The 20,050-nt window shown below is 40.0% G+C and overlaps 1 protein-coding gene across 1 annotated transcript; it reads left to right on the top strand.

Moving 5' to 3' along the window:
* The first annotated feature begins 592 nt into the window (after window positions 1–592).
* LOC101442305 (methionine synthase reductase-like) lies at window positions 593–19,506 on the top strand. Its single transcript, XM_071210935.1, is given in 9 exon segments — window positions 593–683; window positions 2,111–2,270; window positions 4,974–5,001; window positions 5,004–5,126; window positions 7,069–7,186; window positions 9,646–10,024; window positions 15,288–15,376; window positions 17,417–17,597; window positions 19,464–19,506. Coding segments are annotated over 7 exon segments (972 nt in total). The 5' UTR covers window positions 593–683; window positions 2,111–2,141; the 3' UTR covers window positions 17,523–17,597; window positions 19,464–19,506.
* The last annotated feature ends 544 nt before the right edge of the window (window positions 19,507–20,050 follow it).

Below are 20,050 nucleotides of genomic sequence, written 5' to 3'. Positions count from 1 at the left end.
CCCCGCTCACACAGCTAGTTAGGATGTTGATGAGATTCAAACTCAGTCTTGCTCTTAACCACGACCAAGTACCTACATGCTGGTTGAAGGAAGGAATTGCGTTTGGTTACAAATAAATTTACTCGACAAGACTCGACAGACAGGTCAGAGAAAGGGTTAAAGGGCCCTAAAGTGTTGGTTTTCCCTCGGATCTGGGATTTGGTTAAGATTTTGGAAGGAAAATGCTCTAGCTTGGCCAATGGAAGAATAAAGAAAAGCGCAAAATGTCAAAGAAGAGGAAGAGGCGACCTCCTAACGCTCCCCTGGGGACTCGGGGGAATCTGAAGAACAGAGAGGAAGGGGACCCCGGTTGCCAAGTCCCTCCTAGGCAAGAAATAACCCCAAACCCCGCGGGCCGCCCCCCATCCCGGCGCCCCGAGCATTCGCGCTGGCTACCAGGAATCCCCCAGGCGGCGCAGCCCCCAGCCGGGGCCGGGAGCGGGGCGGGGAGGTGGACCAACATCGCCCCACCTCCGCCGCGCCGTGATTGGCCTCGCCTCCAGGCCGTGTTTCCTATTGGCCACCGCTCCTACCTCCCTATTGGTCAGGACGCCGAGCATGCGCGCCTCTCCGCGCGCTCCTGGGGCGTCCCCGGCTGGGGTCTGCTCCGGTGAGGGTCTCTTGTGCGCGAGGACTTGACGCAGGTGAGACCCTCGACGGCGTTCCCGGCCTGCGCCGCGCGCCGCCTCGGGTCGGTGGTCCGGGGTCCGGGCGGGCTGCGCACGCGCCTGCTCCCCTGCCGGTGCCGCCTGGCGTCCCTCCCACTGCCGAGCTGAGCGCTGTGGAGGCCGCGCGCGTTTCGGGCTCACTGAGGCCATCCCAGGGCTGTGGGGAAGGAGGGCCGAGTCCCAGGCCGTGCGGGGTCCGCTCTCTGGGAGCCTCGCCGGGGCGAATCCCGCTCCCCGCGTCTCCTTTCCCGTGGGCCTGCGGTGCGTGGGGCCTCCTGACACACGCGGGAGTCACGGCACCTGCTTTGTAAATTGGTTGTGGGGGTTATCCTCTAAGGCGCCTAGAGTAACCGGGACTCCTAGCAAGAGGCAGATTGCTAGTTACGACAGGAAGCCCTGGCGTTTCTAGCACTGCGCTTAACACTGCCAGGTAAACCCCAAATGTGTAGTGAGACCAGATTATTGTTATAACTTATCTAGTCATTTGTTTAACTGAGTCTGCCGTAGGCGAGAGGCTGTTGTGGTCCGTAAGTATATTCTGTGATTTCGCTTTTTCATGTGTTACACGATTATTTTATCTTTTGATTTCCTGGTAGCTTAATTTGTCCTTAGTTGTAATTTTGCACTTCCGAGAAGCGTAAAGCTCTGTTGTTGACTCCTCAGCAGCCAAGATTTTGGTTTGGGTTTCTCCTTAAATCTTTTCCTATAAATTGAGACTTCTCCAGGTTAGACACAGTGGACGGGTATGGAAAAAAGTCATTTCTTAAGGGGAAAACATAAATGATTTAGTAAAAGGTTTGAATGGATTGGAAGTGTTTTCATGTATTTTATATGTGTATATATATATATATATTTGGTGTGAAATTAATTGTATTGCTTCAATTAACTTACTGTGTTTAGTACTAGCCTTACATAGGGGCCAATAATCCTATAATTTTAATGGAATTTTAACTTTCATATTTTTTAAATCTTTTTTTAAAAAAGCAAACAAAAAGATACCTAAGCTTTCGTGAGCACTACAATGTCTCTAGCATGGTTTCAAGTGCTGTGATTTATCAGGTAGGTACTATTCCCATTTTAAGGATGAAGGAGCTGAGGCACAGATCAGTTAAGTAGCTTGCCCAGAGGTACAGTTGTGAATAACAGACTGTGGATTCAAACCCAAGTGGTCTGACCCCAGGATCTGATTTCTCAACCACAGCATTAGAGTTTAATTCTTGTAGTCTCTCTAGTTTGATGAATTCTTTCTTTTTTAGACTCATTTAGAATATTAATGCTAAAAAGCAAATGTGGAGATTATTTCATACTGTGTAAATATCATTGCTGCCTTTATTAAAGATTATGAGGTAAGAAAATACCTGTGCATTGTTATTACTTCATAAAAATGAAAACCTTTTCTTCAGCTGTTCCAGCTATCTCACGTACCTTGACAGGATGAGGAGGTTTTTGTTACTGTGTGCTACACAGAAGGGACAGGCAAAAGCCATAGCAGAAGAAATAGGTGAGCAAGCCATCAAACATGGATTTTCTGCAGAGCTTCACTGTGTTAGTGAATCAGATAAGGTAAGAGCCCTTATTCCAATGACTTTTACTGTGTTGTGTGCTTTGAAGTATTTTGATTACTAAGTGATGTTTGTTAAACAACAAAGTAGGACACTAAATGCAACCATGTTTTTTAATAGCCAGAATTTTATTTAATTAACTGTACTGTAAGATTTCTATCAGCTCTTTATTTTGTATAAATGTACATTTGGATTAGTCTATGCATTCTCTAAAACTAAAACAAGTAATTATTTCTCATTTTTCTCAATTATAAGTGAAAGTAGTAATGTATGCTTCTTTATCTCATTGGGTGTCTGACAAAAAATGAGATGTGTTGTAAAAGCTCTGGAAAAAAAATGTGAGTGTGTATGTGCAATTTTTACCTCATGAATCCCATTTATGTTTCCTCCAAAGCACCTTGCCATTCCTTTTAGAGTTCCACCAGGAAAGGGCCACCTGAAATCTTTGAAATAGAATTTAAAGTAGAAGTATAAGGATCTGGAGAAGATTCAGTTTCTTAAGGCCAGAGACTACTTGTATTTTATGTCCAGCTTCTGCAGAAGTTCCTCTCTGAAGGAATATAGGGCCTGTCTCAATTCTCTGTTCTCCTTTAATTCTTTTTAGCCCTCTGGATTACGTTGTTTCAGACAACGTAGGCTCTAGCAGCGGGCAGGGACTTTTATACCATAAGTAGCAGCTCGGTTCAATACTTTAAAAACTGTACTGCCAGTACTAACTTCTCACTCACAGTCAAGTTTACAACCTCCTCTAGCCTTTTCCACGTCTTCAGTTCAAGAGGCTAGACTGTTAACAGCATAGGTGAGGTACAAGCCCAGCTCATAGAAGGAGCCTGCCTAGCTGCTTTGTACTGCATTGCAAGCTGTTTCCAGATGTAGTCACTCACACAGAAGGGGGGACACTGCAGGAGCCACATGATGAAACATAATCTGAGGCCATTACTACTAACAAACACAAAATCATCATGATGGAACACTAGCCCTGGCCCGGCCCGGCCCCTTGGGGTTGACCTCCCCGACTAGGTCCACTGCTGTATAACTAAGACCAGGGTGGCAAGGTCTCTCCAGTAATGTCACACGATCTCAGTGTCAGCTCATAGCTCTCTGCTTTCTGCTCTGTGTTGGTCCTTTTCAAGGTGAAGTTACACAAACTCTGTAGCATGCAACACACAACTTGTTGTAATGTCCTGTAAACATGATGCCATCTAGTCAAAAGTTAGCCGTTACGTCAGCATGAAAATAAAATGGATTCCTTGGAGCCAAATTAAGTGGTATTCTTGAGGTGTTATAAATAGAGACAGTGCTGTCTTCTATTTGAAATACGTAAATTGAGGATAGGATTAAAATGAAGAAACTTGATATGTAAGGTGTGAAAACACTGGTGATCTCAGTTTGCCATTCCTGATTTTTCCTGTCTGGGAATGTGGAGGCATTCTTGATAGCTAGGTTTCCTGGTGACTACGGAATAACACTTCTAGCTTAACAGCTTTGAAGTGCTCCATTTACTTCTCTGCCTTATGCCATTTGCAGTTCAGATAACTGGTTTTATTTTGGTTATATGTTTTGCTGAAGATTCCAGAACTGGGTTTTCCTTGCTTCCTTTCTTCACCAGAATATCTCATTTGTTCCTCCCTTGTTATCCTGCCATTTTAATTCTGGGCATCTGGGTTTCTGTGCTCTTTGTTTCTGAACTTCCATCTCCCCATATCTACTACCCCCACTTTAACAAAATCCCTATGCTTTGTTTTATTTTATTTTTTTATTTTTTAAAGATTTATTTATTTATTTCTCTCCCCTCCCCCCCTCCCCGGTCCCAGTTGTCTGTTCTCTGTCCACTTCTGTTTGTCAGCGGCACGGGAATCTGTATTTCTTTTTTCTTTTCGTTATGTCAGCTCTCCGTGTGTGCAGCGCCGTTCCTGGGCAGGCTGCACTTTCTTTCGCACTGGGCGGCTCTCCTTACAGGACACACTCCTTGCGAGTGGGGCTCCCCTGTGCGGGTACACCCCTGTGTGGTGCGGCACTCCTTGCATGCATCAGCAATGCACGTGGGCCAGCTCCACACGGGTCAAGGAGGCCCGGGGTTTGAACTGTAGACTTCCCACGTGGTAGACTTCCCACGTGGTAGACTTCCCACCCAGGCAGCATCTTCTCGACAGCTCACCACAATGCATAGGGCTATCATCTTCGCTTCTCTTGGGTTTATATGTCTTGTGTGCTTGTTCAGTGGTTGTTTCTCCCCTTCCTAAAACCATGCTTGGTGGTAGGTTTCCCTGGTTATCTCTGGTTTCAAAACTGTTCGGCAGGCAGGTGCTTCGATGGCCCTGTCAGTGGCCTTGCAAATTAGAGCTCATGTTCACATTTGGCCCGGGACACAGTGATAGCAGCTTCATTTCCCTCTGACTTTCCTGAACTGGAATGAACGCATTAGATGGACACTGTGGTGGGGTCCACCTCTGCTTCTCTGGTAAGGCGCAAGGAGAGAGGGAAATGTTAAATTCCCCTGACTTCATGGTGAGCATCAAGAGAACCAATGCCCTTTGTTTCATTGGACGGCTCATTTGAGCAGGGAGTGCAGGACCACACTGTTTTCCCTGGTCCCTGCCCTGCTGGTCACTTCGGTCTACTGCTGAGCATATTGCCTTGTTGGCATGGTAAGTCAAAAATACGTCTGGCATTAGATCCCTGAAACGCTGTTCTTGTTTTGTAGTATAATTTGAAAACCGAAACGGCTCCCCTCTTATCGTTGTTTCCACCACGGGCACTGGAGACCCACCAGACACAGCCAGCAAGTTTGTTAAAGAATTACAGGACAAGACACTGCCAGCTGATTTCTTTGCTCACCTGCGATATGGATTATTGGGTAACATTTCCTGCTCTTGCTTTACTGTATTATTACTAGCTTTAACTCTGGTGTCTGAAAGCATCTTTCAGAACCATGAAATAGAGTTGCATGGGTTTTGACTTTTTTGTTTTAATATGAATATTTGAATATAAAACAGAATATGGAAATACATGCATCTTGTGTGAATGCTCCCCCAATCTTCAGCCCGCCTCTGTGGAAGTCCTTGAGTAGCATTCTTAACCAAGGGTGCTCATCAATTTCAACCTTGGATCACTTTCAAAATATTAATGGCTGAATGCCACCTTCTGACACCTAATGTCAAGTCCCTAAAAGAGTAAGCCTGAATGCTGTGTCTTGGTGAAAAGCTCCTAGATGACTCTGCTAGGTTCCTTTGTCTAAGAACCATTCCTGTAGTGTAGGAGCCTGGTTTGCAATCCTGGCTGAACATTGGGTTCATCTGGGAGTTTTTAGTAAATTCCATTTCCTGGGCCCACGTGCAGTGATTGACTTAAGTATTCTCAGGTAGTGCCCAGAATCAATTGTTTTTAAGTGCACCCAGGTGATTTTAATGTGCATCCTAGATCAAGCTGTGCAGTATTGCTTAAAAATATCAAAGGATCAGCAGGATAAGCACAGTCAGGTGGGACCCCATGGGGAGGATTCAGGTCCCATATTCCTGGCTTGAGGTCTGTACTCTTCACCTTTGAGGATCCCCTCACATCCTAGGAGATCTAGCAAGGGTAGATTTTGCTGTAATAAACAGTTCATCAGAATTTTGAGTTTTGTGACCCTGACCAAGAACAGTCACGTCTAAACATAGTTAAAAGAATATTTTATAGCATTTAAATTGTTTTACTCAAACCTTAATAATGGGAAAAGAGTTATATGAAAATATTAACTGAAATAAATAGGTTATAAAATAACACTTGTGTGTATGTTAAGATCAGGCACCATCAAAATGTAACACCAGAATTTTAACAGCCCCTATATTTAGGTAGTAGGTTTATTATAATTTCATGTTTATATTCTTGTGTTTCCAATTTTCAAGAGGGAACATATATTGCTTGAAAATTCCTCAAAAAACTTATTAAAGACAGAAAATTGCAGCCTGTTCACCTGTTCTAGTCAATCCAATCCAAGGCCCATAGGTGGGCCCACCACTTCTTTACCCTTTCTTCATGTGAAAGAACATGGAGATAGTTAAGCAACTGAGAAGTTTAAGCTTTTAATTTTAAAATTTCTACCAAGTGTAACAATAACTTAGTCTATTTTCTTGCCATGAAATGTAGAAACCATTCTTAATTTACTTTAATACAGAAACATTTGTAGCAGCTGATTGTTTATACTGCAGTCACACCTAGGTGTTCTAGATCAGGGGTCAGCAAATTCTGTCTGTAAAGGGCTAACAGATTATAAATACTCTGGGCATTGCTTGCCATGTGGTCTCTATCACCACTATGTAACTACCATTGGAGCTTGAAGGCAACCATGAATAGTACATAAATATATTGACTTGGCTGTGTTACAGTAAAACTTTATTTACACAGTAGGTCGAGGTAGGATTTGCCCCACAGGCTATAGTTTGCAGACCCCTGCTCTAATTCAGAAAAGTCAGAAATACAGGTACCATGTTTTTTCAAAACCTACCTAATCCTTTAAGACTTAGGAAAATGTGAAATTTTTTTAAACAGTTGTCAAAAAGTATTTGTTCTATTTCAGTTTGCCTATTTTTATGTTGCAAAGTAGAAGGAACATGTCTGCATACTTACTATTACTCAAGAAAAAATTAAAATGAGAAACTATACATTATTTCTTGCTCCTTCAATAAGGGCATAGGATATTATTTTAGATATTTTATTTATCTGGTCTTTGTATTTTCTTTAGCTATTTTATTTGTTCTTTGTATCTGCTTTAAATTTAAAGTTTATTGTGCACTAAGAATTTATTTGGGCTCTTTTAGGTCTGGGCGATTCAGAATACATGTATTTCTGTAATGAGGGAAAGATAATTGACAGACGACTTAAAGAGCTTGGAGCCCAGCGTTTCTGTGACTCTGGATATGCAGATGACTGTGTGGGGTGAGAACAGTGTGCCTCATAAGGACCTCTTTTTGTAATAAGTGCTTATTTGCACAGCATGGGAGTTAATGAGTTTAATTTTTTTTTTTAAGCTTTTGGATTCAAGAAGGTCAGTCAGAGCTTGATTCACCCCTTTCTCTGCTTTTCTTTTTAGATGTCTCTCCTTCAGTATCTGCTAATGGGAGGAACTAGAGAAAATGCCTCAATATGGTTGCCTTTATTTTGAAGCGTGAATTTGCTACATTTAGCATTTTCTTTGGGATGTTTATGTAAATTACTTAGGAAACTTAGGAGTGTGCATGTTGTCCCCTCTGCTGTGCACCCCGGGGAGGGACAGGGGGAACAGAGCCGCCCTCTCTGAGAGAGCACAGATCAGTGGGCATCGCCTCAGAGGCCCTCCTTGGTGCTCTGCCTCTCGCCATCTCAGTGTCCGTTTGCCGCCTCAGTTTCTGTTTTCATGATTTCTATTTGATCTTGTTTTTACACTTGTAAAGTTGTAAAAACTTCAGCCTGAGAGCTCCCTCTCAGGTCCTCTTAACATGTTTATTCAAAGATCTTACAGGTGCTGCCCTCTGACTCACTTGCACCTGGCCTTTAACCGTTTAGCTAGCCGAAAGCACTCACATCCTCCTGTTCATTTTTCTTTTTGTTTTTTCTTACTAGATGCATGTATTAAATGAATTTTCACTCACAAGAGATGTATTTACGAATGACAGATTTGCTATTGTCTTGCTTTTCTGCATATTACCACTTTATTTTTTGTGTGTCAGAGATTCTTGTTATGTTTTCACTTAACTCATGCCTAATGTCCACTTCTTATATTATTTTCTATAGCTGGATGCTGTGTTTTTTTCCCCACATTCTTACTATATATATTTTTCTGATTGTGACAAAGCTCTGCCACATTTCCAAGCTGTACTCTATTAGTTTTGTCCCTTTATAGTATTTATTTTTTGTAAGAAGGTCATTGACATTAAATGTTTTATTAATATTTTCAAGAAGTCATTCTTGCTTAACATGCCCCCACATGTGTGTGGACTCAGTTGATCTCCCACTTCCTGACTGACACCTTGGTCAAATTATTATTAAATGTCCTGTGCTTTGGTTTTTCCTCCTGTGATATAGATAAAATAGTACACACTATGTAAGGCTCTTGGCAAATTAAATGAATGAATAAACATTATCCTCTTAAAACAGTGCCTGCCCTGTAGTGAATATTAAAGTTGTCAATATCGTTACCATATTACTGTTTCTGAGTTGTGAGAATGAAATTTTAAATGTATCTGTCACCGTTGGACCCATAATTTTATAAACTTGCCTTTTCAAAGACTGCTCAGGGATGGATGTGGTGTATAACCAAATTTAGAACTGTGTACTGTATTGCACTACTGATGAGTTCAATGAAATTCTATCCTGAGTCATAATAAGACAAAGGTCTAAAATGTGCCATTTAGGTTTATGAATTGGATTTTGATACTTTCTTTGAGTTTTGATTTAAAATGATGACAATGTCATTTCCAAGATCCCAGCTTAGTCTATCTTTTTCATTCACTCTACTCATAGTTTCTCTGTTTAGGTAATATGGGGGATGTTATTGTTTGAGGTTTCTCTTTTTTTGTAATGTACTTAACATGATTAATTTAACTTTCCTAAAAGATGACTCTTCTCCCTGCCCCCCACATGGTGGTCAGCCTCTCTAGAAATTTTACTAAATAAATTGTTCAGAACTGACAGAAGTTTGAATTGTTTGTTTTGTTAAAAGACTTGGAATGATTACTTAGTCATGGTTTATTCTATACAGGGATTCTCAACCTTTTCTGTTCCGTGGACTCCTTTGCCAGTCAGGTGAAAACCATAGACCCCTTACCAAATCCCTACTGTACTGTGTATTAATTTATAAATATATCACACTTATACCAACAGCCCCTACAAGAATAAAGTTTTTTTTTTGGATTTCAATTCAAGCTCACAGACTCCTTGTTAAGAAACCCTGATCCGTAGGGAAGAGAAGGCTAGTAAGTTGGCTAGGCAGAAAAAGATGATGCACTTGATGTAATTATCACCTGTGAGGTTTAGAGTAGACTTGGATTTTGATTGAGTTCTGTTAGCCACATCACTATGTGGCATGCCTCTTTACAATGATGATTTCTTAAAAACAAAGTTCTTTGAAGATTATCAATCTATTTTAGGAAATTAAGAGGAAATCATATTCCTATTACCCTATTATGAAAATATCTTCATTTCTTTTTCTGATTTTTATACTTGTACATAATTTTTTATAGCTGCAATACTAATGAACACATATTTTCTACCTTTTTTAAAACTTAGTTGTTCATGTAGGTATTTTTTGCATTTTGAATAGTCTTCATTTTTAACAAATGGACAGTTTCTGCCATTCCACTGGTGTAGATTTATGATAGATAACTTAGGTTTTTTTTTTTCTTTATGTAACAATACAGGTTAGAGCTCGTGGTTGAGCCATGGATTGATGGACTTCGGGCTGCCCTCACAAAGCATTTTATGTCAAGTAGAGGAAAAGAGGACATGAGTGGAACTCTCACAATGGCATCTAAAGCCTCTTTGAGGACAGACTCTACTGAACCAGAATTTTTACACCTTGAATCACAAATTGAACATCTGAGATTAGGTGATTCAGGAAGAAAGGATTCTGAGGTTTTGGAACACAGTGCAGCCAACAACAGTCAGTCGAATGCTTTCATTGATGACTTTGAGTCCTCACTTACCCATTCAGTACCCCCACTTTCACAGGCTTCTTTAAATATTCCTGCTTTACCACCAGAATATTTACAGGTACATCTGCAAGAGTCTCTTAGCCAGGTAAGCAGTGTGGCTTTCTGATTTATATTGGGTAATGTTGATTTACGTGGGTGTTAATTTTGTTAACAAACAGGGATCAACAAACTATAGCCTGCAGACCTGCCACCTGATTGTATAAATAAAGTTTTATTGGAACATTGCGCTACACTCATTCACTTACACATTGTCCACGGCTGCTTTTGCGGAAAAACTTTACCCATCTATGCATTACAGAAGTGTTTATATTATTATATTACTTTGTTTTTGAAGAAGGAAATGGCTAAGAGCAGCATCTCTGTTATTTTAGAGAATTAACCTCTTGGTTTCTCATTATAGATGTGAATGGTGCAGAGTGAATTGTGGACTATTAGCAAATTTATTTCAGCAGCTAAACTTAATGAACCTATTTACAGTAGATTCTTTTCCAGAATGATTTTTGGTGTCATGGGATGCCCCACTTTGGAGATCATTCATTTTGTAGGTGGGTGATAACTGAGAGACCCACTTTTGTCCATATTTTTTTTCCTCAAAGAGTACTTTCCTATTCATAAATAAATGACTGTAAATTTTTGAACATCAAATTGAATAATATTTAATTCCTACCCTGAACATCCTTTTAACATGCTTAAATAAATCAGTGCAGCCACTCTTTTAATATAGGGCTTTCTGCTTTCTTTTACTAATGAAGAAAGTCTTAAAGACATGAGAAGCAATTTGAGCCCAGCATCCTAGTATATTAGAACTATTTTGCATAAACATACTGTGATAGCATTTCTTATCTAATTTTTTTATTATCTCCCTGAAACATTCAAATAAAGAAGTTCTATTTTTTTTATAGCCACAACTGTGGGTTATTAGTTTGTAAACTTTAATTATGCAAGGTAATTACAGCCATAGATACTACTGGCATTTTTATCTGGGTTGAGAACTGACATGGCTGACTCTTGGGGAGCACCTCCCCCACCTGCAAGTCTCAGGATAGCGTATGGTGGAGGGGTAGAGTGTCCAAGTGACCTGACAATGCTGAGTTGGGGGAGAGAGTCTGTTAAGAGTTTTTTTTCCCCATGGTAAATTCATTAAATAGGCTTGAGCTATTAGTAGGTAATGGAGTTAAAAGATTTTTGAAGTCTGAACTATTTAAGGAACACTTTGAGTGTTCTATTGAAAAGATACACTCAGAGGGCATATAAGTCACCTAGTCCGTGACTGGTCTTTCCATTCTCTTAACAGTGTCTTTGGAAGAGCAGAAGTTTTAAATTTTCAATCCATTTTATCAATGTTTTTCTTTTTTAGTCCATTTATTGTTGTATCTAAGAAATCTTTGCTAACCAAAGGTCACAAAGCTTTTCTACTTTTTTTCCCTCAGAAGCTTGATTATTTTAGGTTTTATGTTTGTATCTGTGATTCAGTCTCAGTTAATTCTTGCATAAGTTGTGAGTGTCAGGCTTTATATTGTTTGATATGTATCCTCAGTACCATTTGTTGTAAAGACTATCTTTTTTCTGTCGAATTAACTTTGCAACTTTGTCAAAAATCAGTCACATATATTGGTCTATTGCTGAACTCTCTGTTCTGTTCCATTGGTGACTATTCTTTTGTGTTTCCGTTTCCCAGCTGCTAAAAAAGTGCCATGCAGTGGGTTGGCTTAACAGCAGGAATTCATTGGCTCACAGTTTCAGTGGCTGGAGGCCTGGCTTCCTCCACGCTTGGTTCTTCCTGCCCAAGCAGTCCGGGGGTTCCTTGGCGTTTCTTTCCTATAGCAGTGCACACGGCGGCATCTGCTCCTTTCTCTTCCAGGTTCTGTCGACTTGCAGCTTCTTCCTTGGCTTTTTTCTCCTCACTTTAGCTCTGCTTAGAAAGGATCCCAGTTAATCCTGCTTGGAACTCAACCTGATTGAGTTAGGACCCTGCTTAACTTAAGAAACATGGAAGAGACCACTCACTAAGGGTCCACATCACCAGAATGCCGACCAAGACCAAAAACATGTCCCATTGGGATCCAGAATTCAGTCCACCTCACATTGCCAAAACATTATTGTCTTGTTTACTCTGGAAAACAAGGCTTAAAATCAGGTAATGGGACTCTTCCAACTTTGTTTCCATTTTCAAAATCGTTTTGGCATTCTGTTTAATTCATTTTTAATGGCTATGTCTCTAGAGTATGTTTCCTTGTATTTTAAGAAGAAATGGACAAAGATTTTTTTAAATAACATTAATGATATTCAGAGCTGGCATATACCATCTTGAAGCACTTAGGACTATTTGTTTCCTTTTGAAATCTCCTCAGACTGCAGTTAACGTTGGGATTTAAGATATATTTAGGGGATTTGAATCTCTGGACTGACAATGTGATAGCCAGGTCCTGAGCCTCAACAGACTCCAGCACCTACAATCTGATTTATTGGACTTACCACACTCAGCTAAGATGGAGTTGAAGAAGGACAATCACCACACCATGGAGCCTAGAGTGATTACAACTGAAAATGGGAGGATTGCATCCAGCATCCATGTGGAATTTGAGCCTCCTCTTGACATAGAGGTGCAATGGACACAACCAATCCAATGTCCACATAGAAGAGGTGGTATTGGATTGAGAAAAGTGGACATGGTGGACGATGGGTATGGGGAAAGGCAGGAAGAGATGAGAGGTGGAGGTGTCTTTGGGACATGGAGCTGCCCTGGATGGTGCTTCAGAGGCAATCACCAGACATTGTAAATCCTCACAGGGCCCACTGGATGGAATGGAGGAGAGTATGGGCCATGATGTGGACCATTGACTATGAGGTGCGGAGGTGCCCAAAGATGTACTTACCAAATCCAATGGATGTGTCATGATGATGGGAACGAGTGTTGTTGGGGGGGGAGAGGGGGGGTGGGGTAGCGGGGTTGAATGGGACCTCACATATATATTTTTGATGTAATATTATTACAAAGTCAATAAAAAAAAAAATAGAAAAAAAAAAAAAAAAAAGAAATAGAGCTGAGATAGACCATCATGTAAAGGTTAATTTCTCAGGGCTGTGGTTCTCAGATTCCTTTAAGGTCAGGGAAAAAATTATGACCTTCTCCCAGGAAAATGCTACAATATTATATAAAACCATTTGCATATACTTTTGGGGACTCACACACTACACCTGTGAACTCCATCCCTTCCTTCCATGCCACTCCCCCTCCCCCCTGAATCCATGGACCTCTCTCTGGTCCAGAATCTGGTGAGTGATCCTGAAATTTCAGTGCTTGAGTGCATCTTCAGTCATTTAGTTAAAGCCATTGTTGTTGTTGTTGTTGTTTTTGTTTTAGATGATTTTATTTTCTTTTTTTTGTCTTTATTTTTTTAATATTACATTAAAAAAATGAGGTCCCCATATACCCCACCCCCTCCTCACCCCACTCCTCCCCGCATAACAACAATCTCCTCCATCATCATGAGACATTCATTGCATTTGGTGAATACATCTCTGAGCACCACTTCTCATGGTCAGTGGTAGGTCCTCAGAGGTCAAGGGATTGTGCTTTTCAGAGAAGAGCACATCAAGTCTCCATCGGATTTAGTTCAACTTCCTTATAGGAAAAGGAAATATAACAGGTGTCACAGCTAGGTGGTTTTGCATGTGTTCTAGTGAGTAGCTCCATTTTTTTGGTTTGTTTTCACCTTTTCAATAAGCCATGTTATAACTTTGTACTATAAAAATGATGACATTTTATATTCTGTTCTGACATTTGGCAGTTTTGACATAAAAGTGGCTGGAGTTGACCCCTTGCTGAGACTGCCTCCTTCCTGGGTCCCTGGGCCTCAAACACAGACTTGCTGCAGGGGCAGCTCCTTCTTCAGCCCATGTTTGCTGCAAGTGCAGCATTTTATGCTCATGAAGGGAAAAATAGTGTCCATCCCTCTTGCCCATTAAAGGGAAGAAGCAAAGTAAAGAAAAGTAAATCGAGAGCCATGCTGATACCCTTAATTAGTTCCTTTGGTCATATTTTTTGTGTTTGGGTTTATATGAGCAGAATTTTGCATGGATTTTTCAAACTGCTACTTGCTAATGTACCTTATTCTGTGGAAGATGAGGAAGGTCTTAATTTCTATTCTCTCCAATACACAATTTTATAAAGCAAAACATTAGATAACTTTGGAATTTCTCTTTAAAAATAGCTTCTAATGAAAATATGTTCATTTGGTTAGTTGGGGTTATTTGTTTGTTGTTATTGTGGGTAGAATTATTTTATTCCTAAGTCCATGTGTTAACATGTTTATGTAATAAAACAATGTAAACTTTAATTCCTGAGAAATTTTTTTTCTTTGACTGTGGTTCCTCTCTAGAAAACAGATTTTTCCTATCAGCCTGGAGATGCCTTCGATGTGATCTGTCCTAACAGTGATTCTTAGGTGCAGAACCTGCTGGAGAGACTGCACCTCACAGACAAAAAAGAATACTACGTCTTCTTGCAAATCAAGGAAGACTCGAGGAAGAAAGGTGCTACAGCCCTGAGGACATGACTTACTGAGCCAGTGGGCTGGAGCTGACTGCGAGAGCACACCCTGCGAGCACGAACCCTGCGAGCTTCTCCTGAAAGTCCACTTGGCTGTGTGCGCTGCAGCGCAAGGTGCCTGCCCTTCCACCAGCATTGGTGGGCCAGGCCCTCCCAGGCTCTCCCGTGTTTTAGCTTTTGTGTTAATTATACGACATGAGATGATAATGGGCTTCCTACTTATTGGACACTGGGCATTAAAAGTTAAACTAACCTGTGGTCTTTAGGAAGCAAGAGCCTAGAACTTTTTTTTAGTTGTATTCCTATTATGACTCATTCTCAGCATACTTGTCAGCACTTACTTAGTATACAGCATTAATGGAATTTTTCATAATTAAAAGTTTATTTTTTAAAACAAATTTACATTAGCTATTTGCCTAGAATGAACTTGAATTCATTCAGTTCTAAGTTTACTTTTTAGAGTTGTGCATTACCAGTTTTAATGGGCTATTACCATCGATAGGCTTTGTTCCATAGTTTTAGACGTCTCCTTTCTTTTCAGTGGTATAACTGGATTTGGTAAGAATTGCTCATGTAATAGATCTGTTGAATTCGTAATATCTTTTTGTAAGGTTGCCTCTTGGGTTGTTTTCATTTGGGGGAAATGCTTTGGCTGAATAAGCAGTGCCGCAAATCTTAATTGCACTTCAATAGCATTCTAATGTAAAATGGTATGGTTGGTTGTATTTTTGGAATCACACCATTTTATTCTTTATTTTCGTTGTCATGAACTTCTTTTCTGTCTTTAATTGAAAAGGAGCAGCCTTACCCCAGCATATACCTGAGAGGAGTTCTCTTCAATTCATCCTTACCTGGTGCCTTGAAATACGAGCAATTCCTAAAAAGGTATTTTTCTTTCTTCTTCAGGTAACAGTTAAAAAATATGCTTAACTCTATGTAAGATTTATTAAGGAGGTTTGGTATTTATTTGCCCTTTGGGGGCTTAAAAAATGTATTCTTTACAACATGTTTGCAAAATTAGTTCCCAAGAGTGTATGGTATCTTTATAATTGTCACAGTCAGATATTTTTATATTGTGTTTACAATGAAATTTTTACATTTTCTTTTGAAATGGGATTTTTAAGATAGGATTTGATTTTACTAGCCATTAACTTGATATAACACTTTAAACATGATGAAAAAGGCCCTACCTAATTTCTTATGTTAACCAACTACGCATTGCAAATATTTCTCATTCTAATTCATGGCAGGAAGCTAATAGGGGCTTAGGGGCTTAGGTGTATTTTTTTTTTTTTTTTTGGTCGTGGTTGTTGTTTTTCCCTCTGTCCTTGCCACCTCTTATAATTATTAAGATCCCATTTGTGCAATATATATAATTATTGCTGAACCAGACTTTTTGAGGAGAAATTGAAGGTTTTGGTAGGCTGTATTGATGCTTAGATGAATTTGGAGATAGATCCACTAGATGTCAGTATTATACAAGGAACTGCTTAAAAAATGTTCCTAACTACTCAGAATTCTCTGTGCGGAGAGCTTCTTGATTAAATTCAATAAATTCAGTTTTAGTTCAATTCTACCATTTTTTAAAGATTTTATGACACATAGATATTTCCCCAACTATGAAAATAATATGCTCACTGTTAAAAATTCCAGATACAGAAATGTGTAACTCAGAAAATGAAAGTCCTTTATAATCAAAACTTCAGAGTTAACACTTGAATTTTGTTTTGCTAAGAAAATAATGGACTCCCATACTCCAGATGTTGTCCTGTAACTTGTCTTTTTTTTCTTAAAAAGGAAATCAAGAGCTCTATATAACACAACATGGAAAGATATTGGAAATATTTTTAAAGGCTGTTTTGGATGTACCATAATTAATTGTTGATTTAATCATAGCAATTGGTTTATTTTCAGTTTCCGATTATTAAAGAAAACTGTCTAGTTGAACAGTCTTGTGTTTGAAGAATTTTTGTAAGCAAATCCCTTGAAGGAGAATTGCTGCTTAAAAATTGTATTAATTTAGTAAATATTTGTCAGCTTGTTTTCCAGAACAGGACAGTAACATTTTTTAGTTTTATAAAATTTCAGTAGTTCTAAAAGTAAAATATATCTTAAAGGATTTATAGTTGCCACTATTTTAGCCTGTAATGTAGGACATTTTATTGACTTTAGACTTTGTGATACAAGGTGATATTGGTAAACCCTTTACTATCTTACCAAAAGTCTATGCAGAAATTTGGAACATGCATTCATTCTCCAGCATTTTCCTGAGTGCTTATTCTCCATTCAGCAGCACTGACGTCAACTCTTTAAGGAATCCACACAATCTATTAGTCTCTGGTATTTTAGGCAGGGAAACTGTGCCATCCATTTAGACATTCTTACTGCCCTTGTGTCTTATGGCCAACTTGAAGCTCAGCTTTGCTTTCTGGAAGTCGCGCCTTATTTGGAAGCCCCTGATAGCCTGTGTCCACTCCAGCTGTGAGCCCTTGGGCAGATGTCTTCTTGACCAGAACCTTACCTGCCACAGGCCTGTTGTAAATGCCTGTGGAAAATGTCAGTCAAAATCACCAGCTGAGACAAAAACAGGTATGTCCAGAAACAGACTCTTGACTTTTGAGACTCCTTGAGCACGTGTGCTCTGATATACCTGACAGGTATTTTAAGATCATACTTGTGACCGAGGACCTTGCTTTAGGACCTTGGACAAGTGAGCAAAATCAGAAGTAGAAGTGGGATTTTCCTAGTAGGTGGAATTAAAGCAGGTAGTAAATTAGATTCTCTTTTCCTGAGAACACTCCTTGAGCCTCTCACTTTTTCTTGGACAGTTTGCCATACCCCCAGGCAGGTAATAACTGACTATTGTAATAGCCCTAACCACAGGGGTGTGGTGGTTTAAATCTGCTTCCTTCTTTCTGGCCACAGGCATTTTTGCGAGCCCTTGTGGACTATACAGGTGATGGTGCTGACAGGCGAAGGCTCCAGGAGCTGTGCAGTAAGCAAGGGGCTGCTGATTATAACCACTTTGTGAGGGATGCTCACCTTGGCTTGCTGGACCTCCTCCATGCCTTTTCATCTTGTCGGCCACCGCTTCCATTGCTGCTCGGTAAGTGGCCTTGGTCTCTGAGTGCACTAATGTGTGGGTAATCTTTTTTAAGAAAGAGAAATGGCTGCTTTTTATTACCTTTTGGAACTTTATACAGCCATAGTGAGAACTCATCTAAATTAAATTATAATCAGTAAAGATCTTATATATTGTCTTCAGGGTGCTGTGACCTCTGGACTGCCTTCTAGAAGTTAGAGTCCCTCTTCCAAGCTATATGTCCTTATTCTACCATCAGTGGTCAGTCTTTATTCTTTTTCAACATTCTAAGAATTTAACATCTTAGCAAGTTAAACTGTATTTCATAGAGTCATTTAGCCGAGTTTTATCTGAAAATGAACTTTCCCTCCAAATTTAAATAGTCTTTTTCAAAGTTAATGAAATCAGGTTTAATTGACAGAGGTTCGCTCAGTGGTGTGTGCTTTGTGCAGAATGTGTTCATGCCCCATCCAGGCAGGTTGAGACAGAGCGCTCCTCAGCTCAGAGGGCTGCTCACGCCATCCCCTGGAAGTCCACTTACTTGGGTCTTCCAGGCAGTGAGGCTTGGAGAGCCCATCACAGAGTATTCCAAATTTTCCCCAGATGGCCTCTGTATCCTCTAGGCAGGGATAATGACTGTAAGGGCATCAGAAGGTATTTAAACCCTTACTACTTTCTAGTGCTTGTAATTTTGTCATCTCTCTTTTCCTGTAGTGTAAAGCATTAAGGTCTTCAATATTTGCATCTGTCCTTGGTGACAGCAAAAGGTGTATCATACCTCTTACTGTTAGGCCTGCAAGCTCCTTCTCGATGCCCAGGAAAGCTCAGGGCATGCACCTTTGAAGTCAGGCCCTGCCTGCTCTGCCTTGTGTCTGCATCCTTCCTCCTCCTCCCCACACTGGTTAGGAGGTGCTGCCAGGTGAGGCAGCTTTTCTGCTCCCAACATTCGGACCAGCACTCTGACCCTTTGCAGCTCAGCCTTACACCACTAATGTGGGGGCAAGTAGCAGTGAGAACCCTGGAAAGAAGCTGTAAGGGGCCTCGTAAAGCCCAGTCACACGTGGCTGTGTTCCAGTCCCTTTTGTGTGTTCTGTTACCTTTTCTAGCATTATAAAAATAGCATTTATTACCTAGTTATGCAAAAAACTTTAAAAATTTAAATTATTTATCTGAAGTTTAATATGAAATTGAGCCCTCTGAAACCTTATTGTGGTATTTATTAAAACTAAGCCATTTTAGAAATGTCTTTTCACATTTTTGCTTAAATAACTTAAAAATATAATATTGAACTGAAAATTCTGAAGTGTGTCAGTTTGGACAGTTTATTATAATATTGATTCCTTAACAAGCTTTTAAAAGAACCTATGTATTTTGTAACCACTGACTTTCTAGATATTTGGTTTTAAAATGTTCAGTCCTTTTTTATTAATGACACATATAAAGGAAAAAATGTTCAGTCCTAAATATTTCTCAAAATCCTTAAAATAGTGATCTTTAATCTTAAGGGTCTGAAATCTCTGGACACCTTTCACCAAAAAGCTGCAGATATGTGTAGAAGCCTGGAGCCTTGATCTGAAGCCCTTGCACAGACCCCTTTCTCAGTATTCTCTGGGTTTAGAAACCAGCATTTGGGCAGAAGTACTGATTTCAGAGTAAGGAAGTATAATATGTCTGGCTTTAATTTTAGGAATTGGGAAACAATACCCAATAATATGTTACTTAGTCACAGTGAATTTATATGTGTTCTAAAGTATGATTTAAAACTAGACCATAAATTATTTGTGAATATTCTAAATAATAGAAAACAGGAGTCAGTTTTTTACCCCTCAGATATAAGTTTAATTCCAATAGCAGTGAATTAATAATTGTTTATTTTTATTTTCTTTCTAGAACATCTTCCCAAGCTTCAACCCAGACCATATTCCTGTGCAAGGTACTAGTATTTGTTAACATAATACAATACGGCGCCTTTTCTTAAAATCTTATAAGACTCAATCTTTTAAACCCTTAGTGTCTACTAATTTCATTTTATTCAGTGAAAGCATACCAAATTTTAGGCATGAAGAAGACAGATCTAATAAGCTCCTGTCCTCCAGGAGTTCATCAAGTTTAAAATCTTCTCCTGTTCCAGGTCTGCTTCCGTGTTTCTCCACTTAGAGCGATGAGCCTTGCTGTCCTCCGCCTGCCTCCTTTACTGGCTGACCCCTGTCTTGGTGGGCCAGTGGGGCAGGGAGAGGCAGGAATGCCCCCATGAAGCACTGGTCCCCCTGCATGGGACAGGCAGCTTCCTCTATCTGACCTCCATTCCATGGTCACCACCATTTCCCATCTTGCTCTACCCTTTGCTCCTCTGTGATAGAAGGCATCACACTGCTTTGTTGATTAACTCCAGAATGTCCACATGATTTAGCTTGTACTGTATCTTTAAAATATATTTGTAATTTGAATTTTTAGCTTTCTGCATGTATGTTCCTCAG

This window comes from Dasypus novemcinctus, chromosome 22 (assembly GCF_030445035.2).
Source record: "Dasypus novemcinctus isolate mDasNov1 chromosome 22, mDasNov1.1.hap2, whole genome shotgun sequence".
Lineage (NCBI taxonomy): Eukaryota > Metazoa > Chordata > Mammalia > Cingulata > Dasypodidae > Dasypus > Dasypus novemcinctus.
This window is presented reverse-complemented; position numbering and strand designations above follow the sequence as displayed.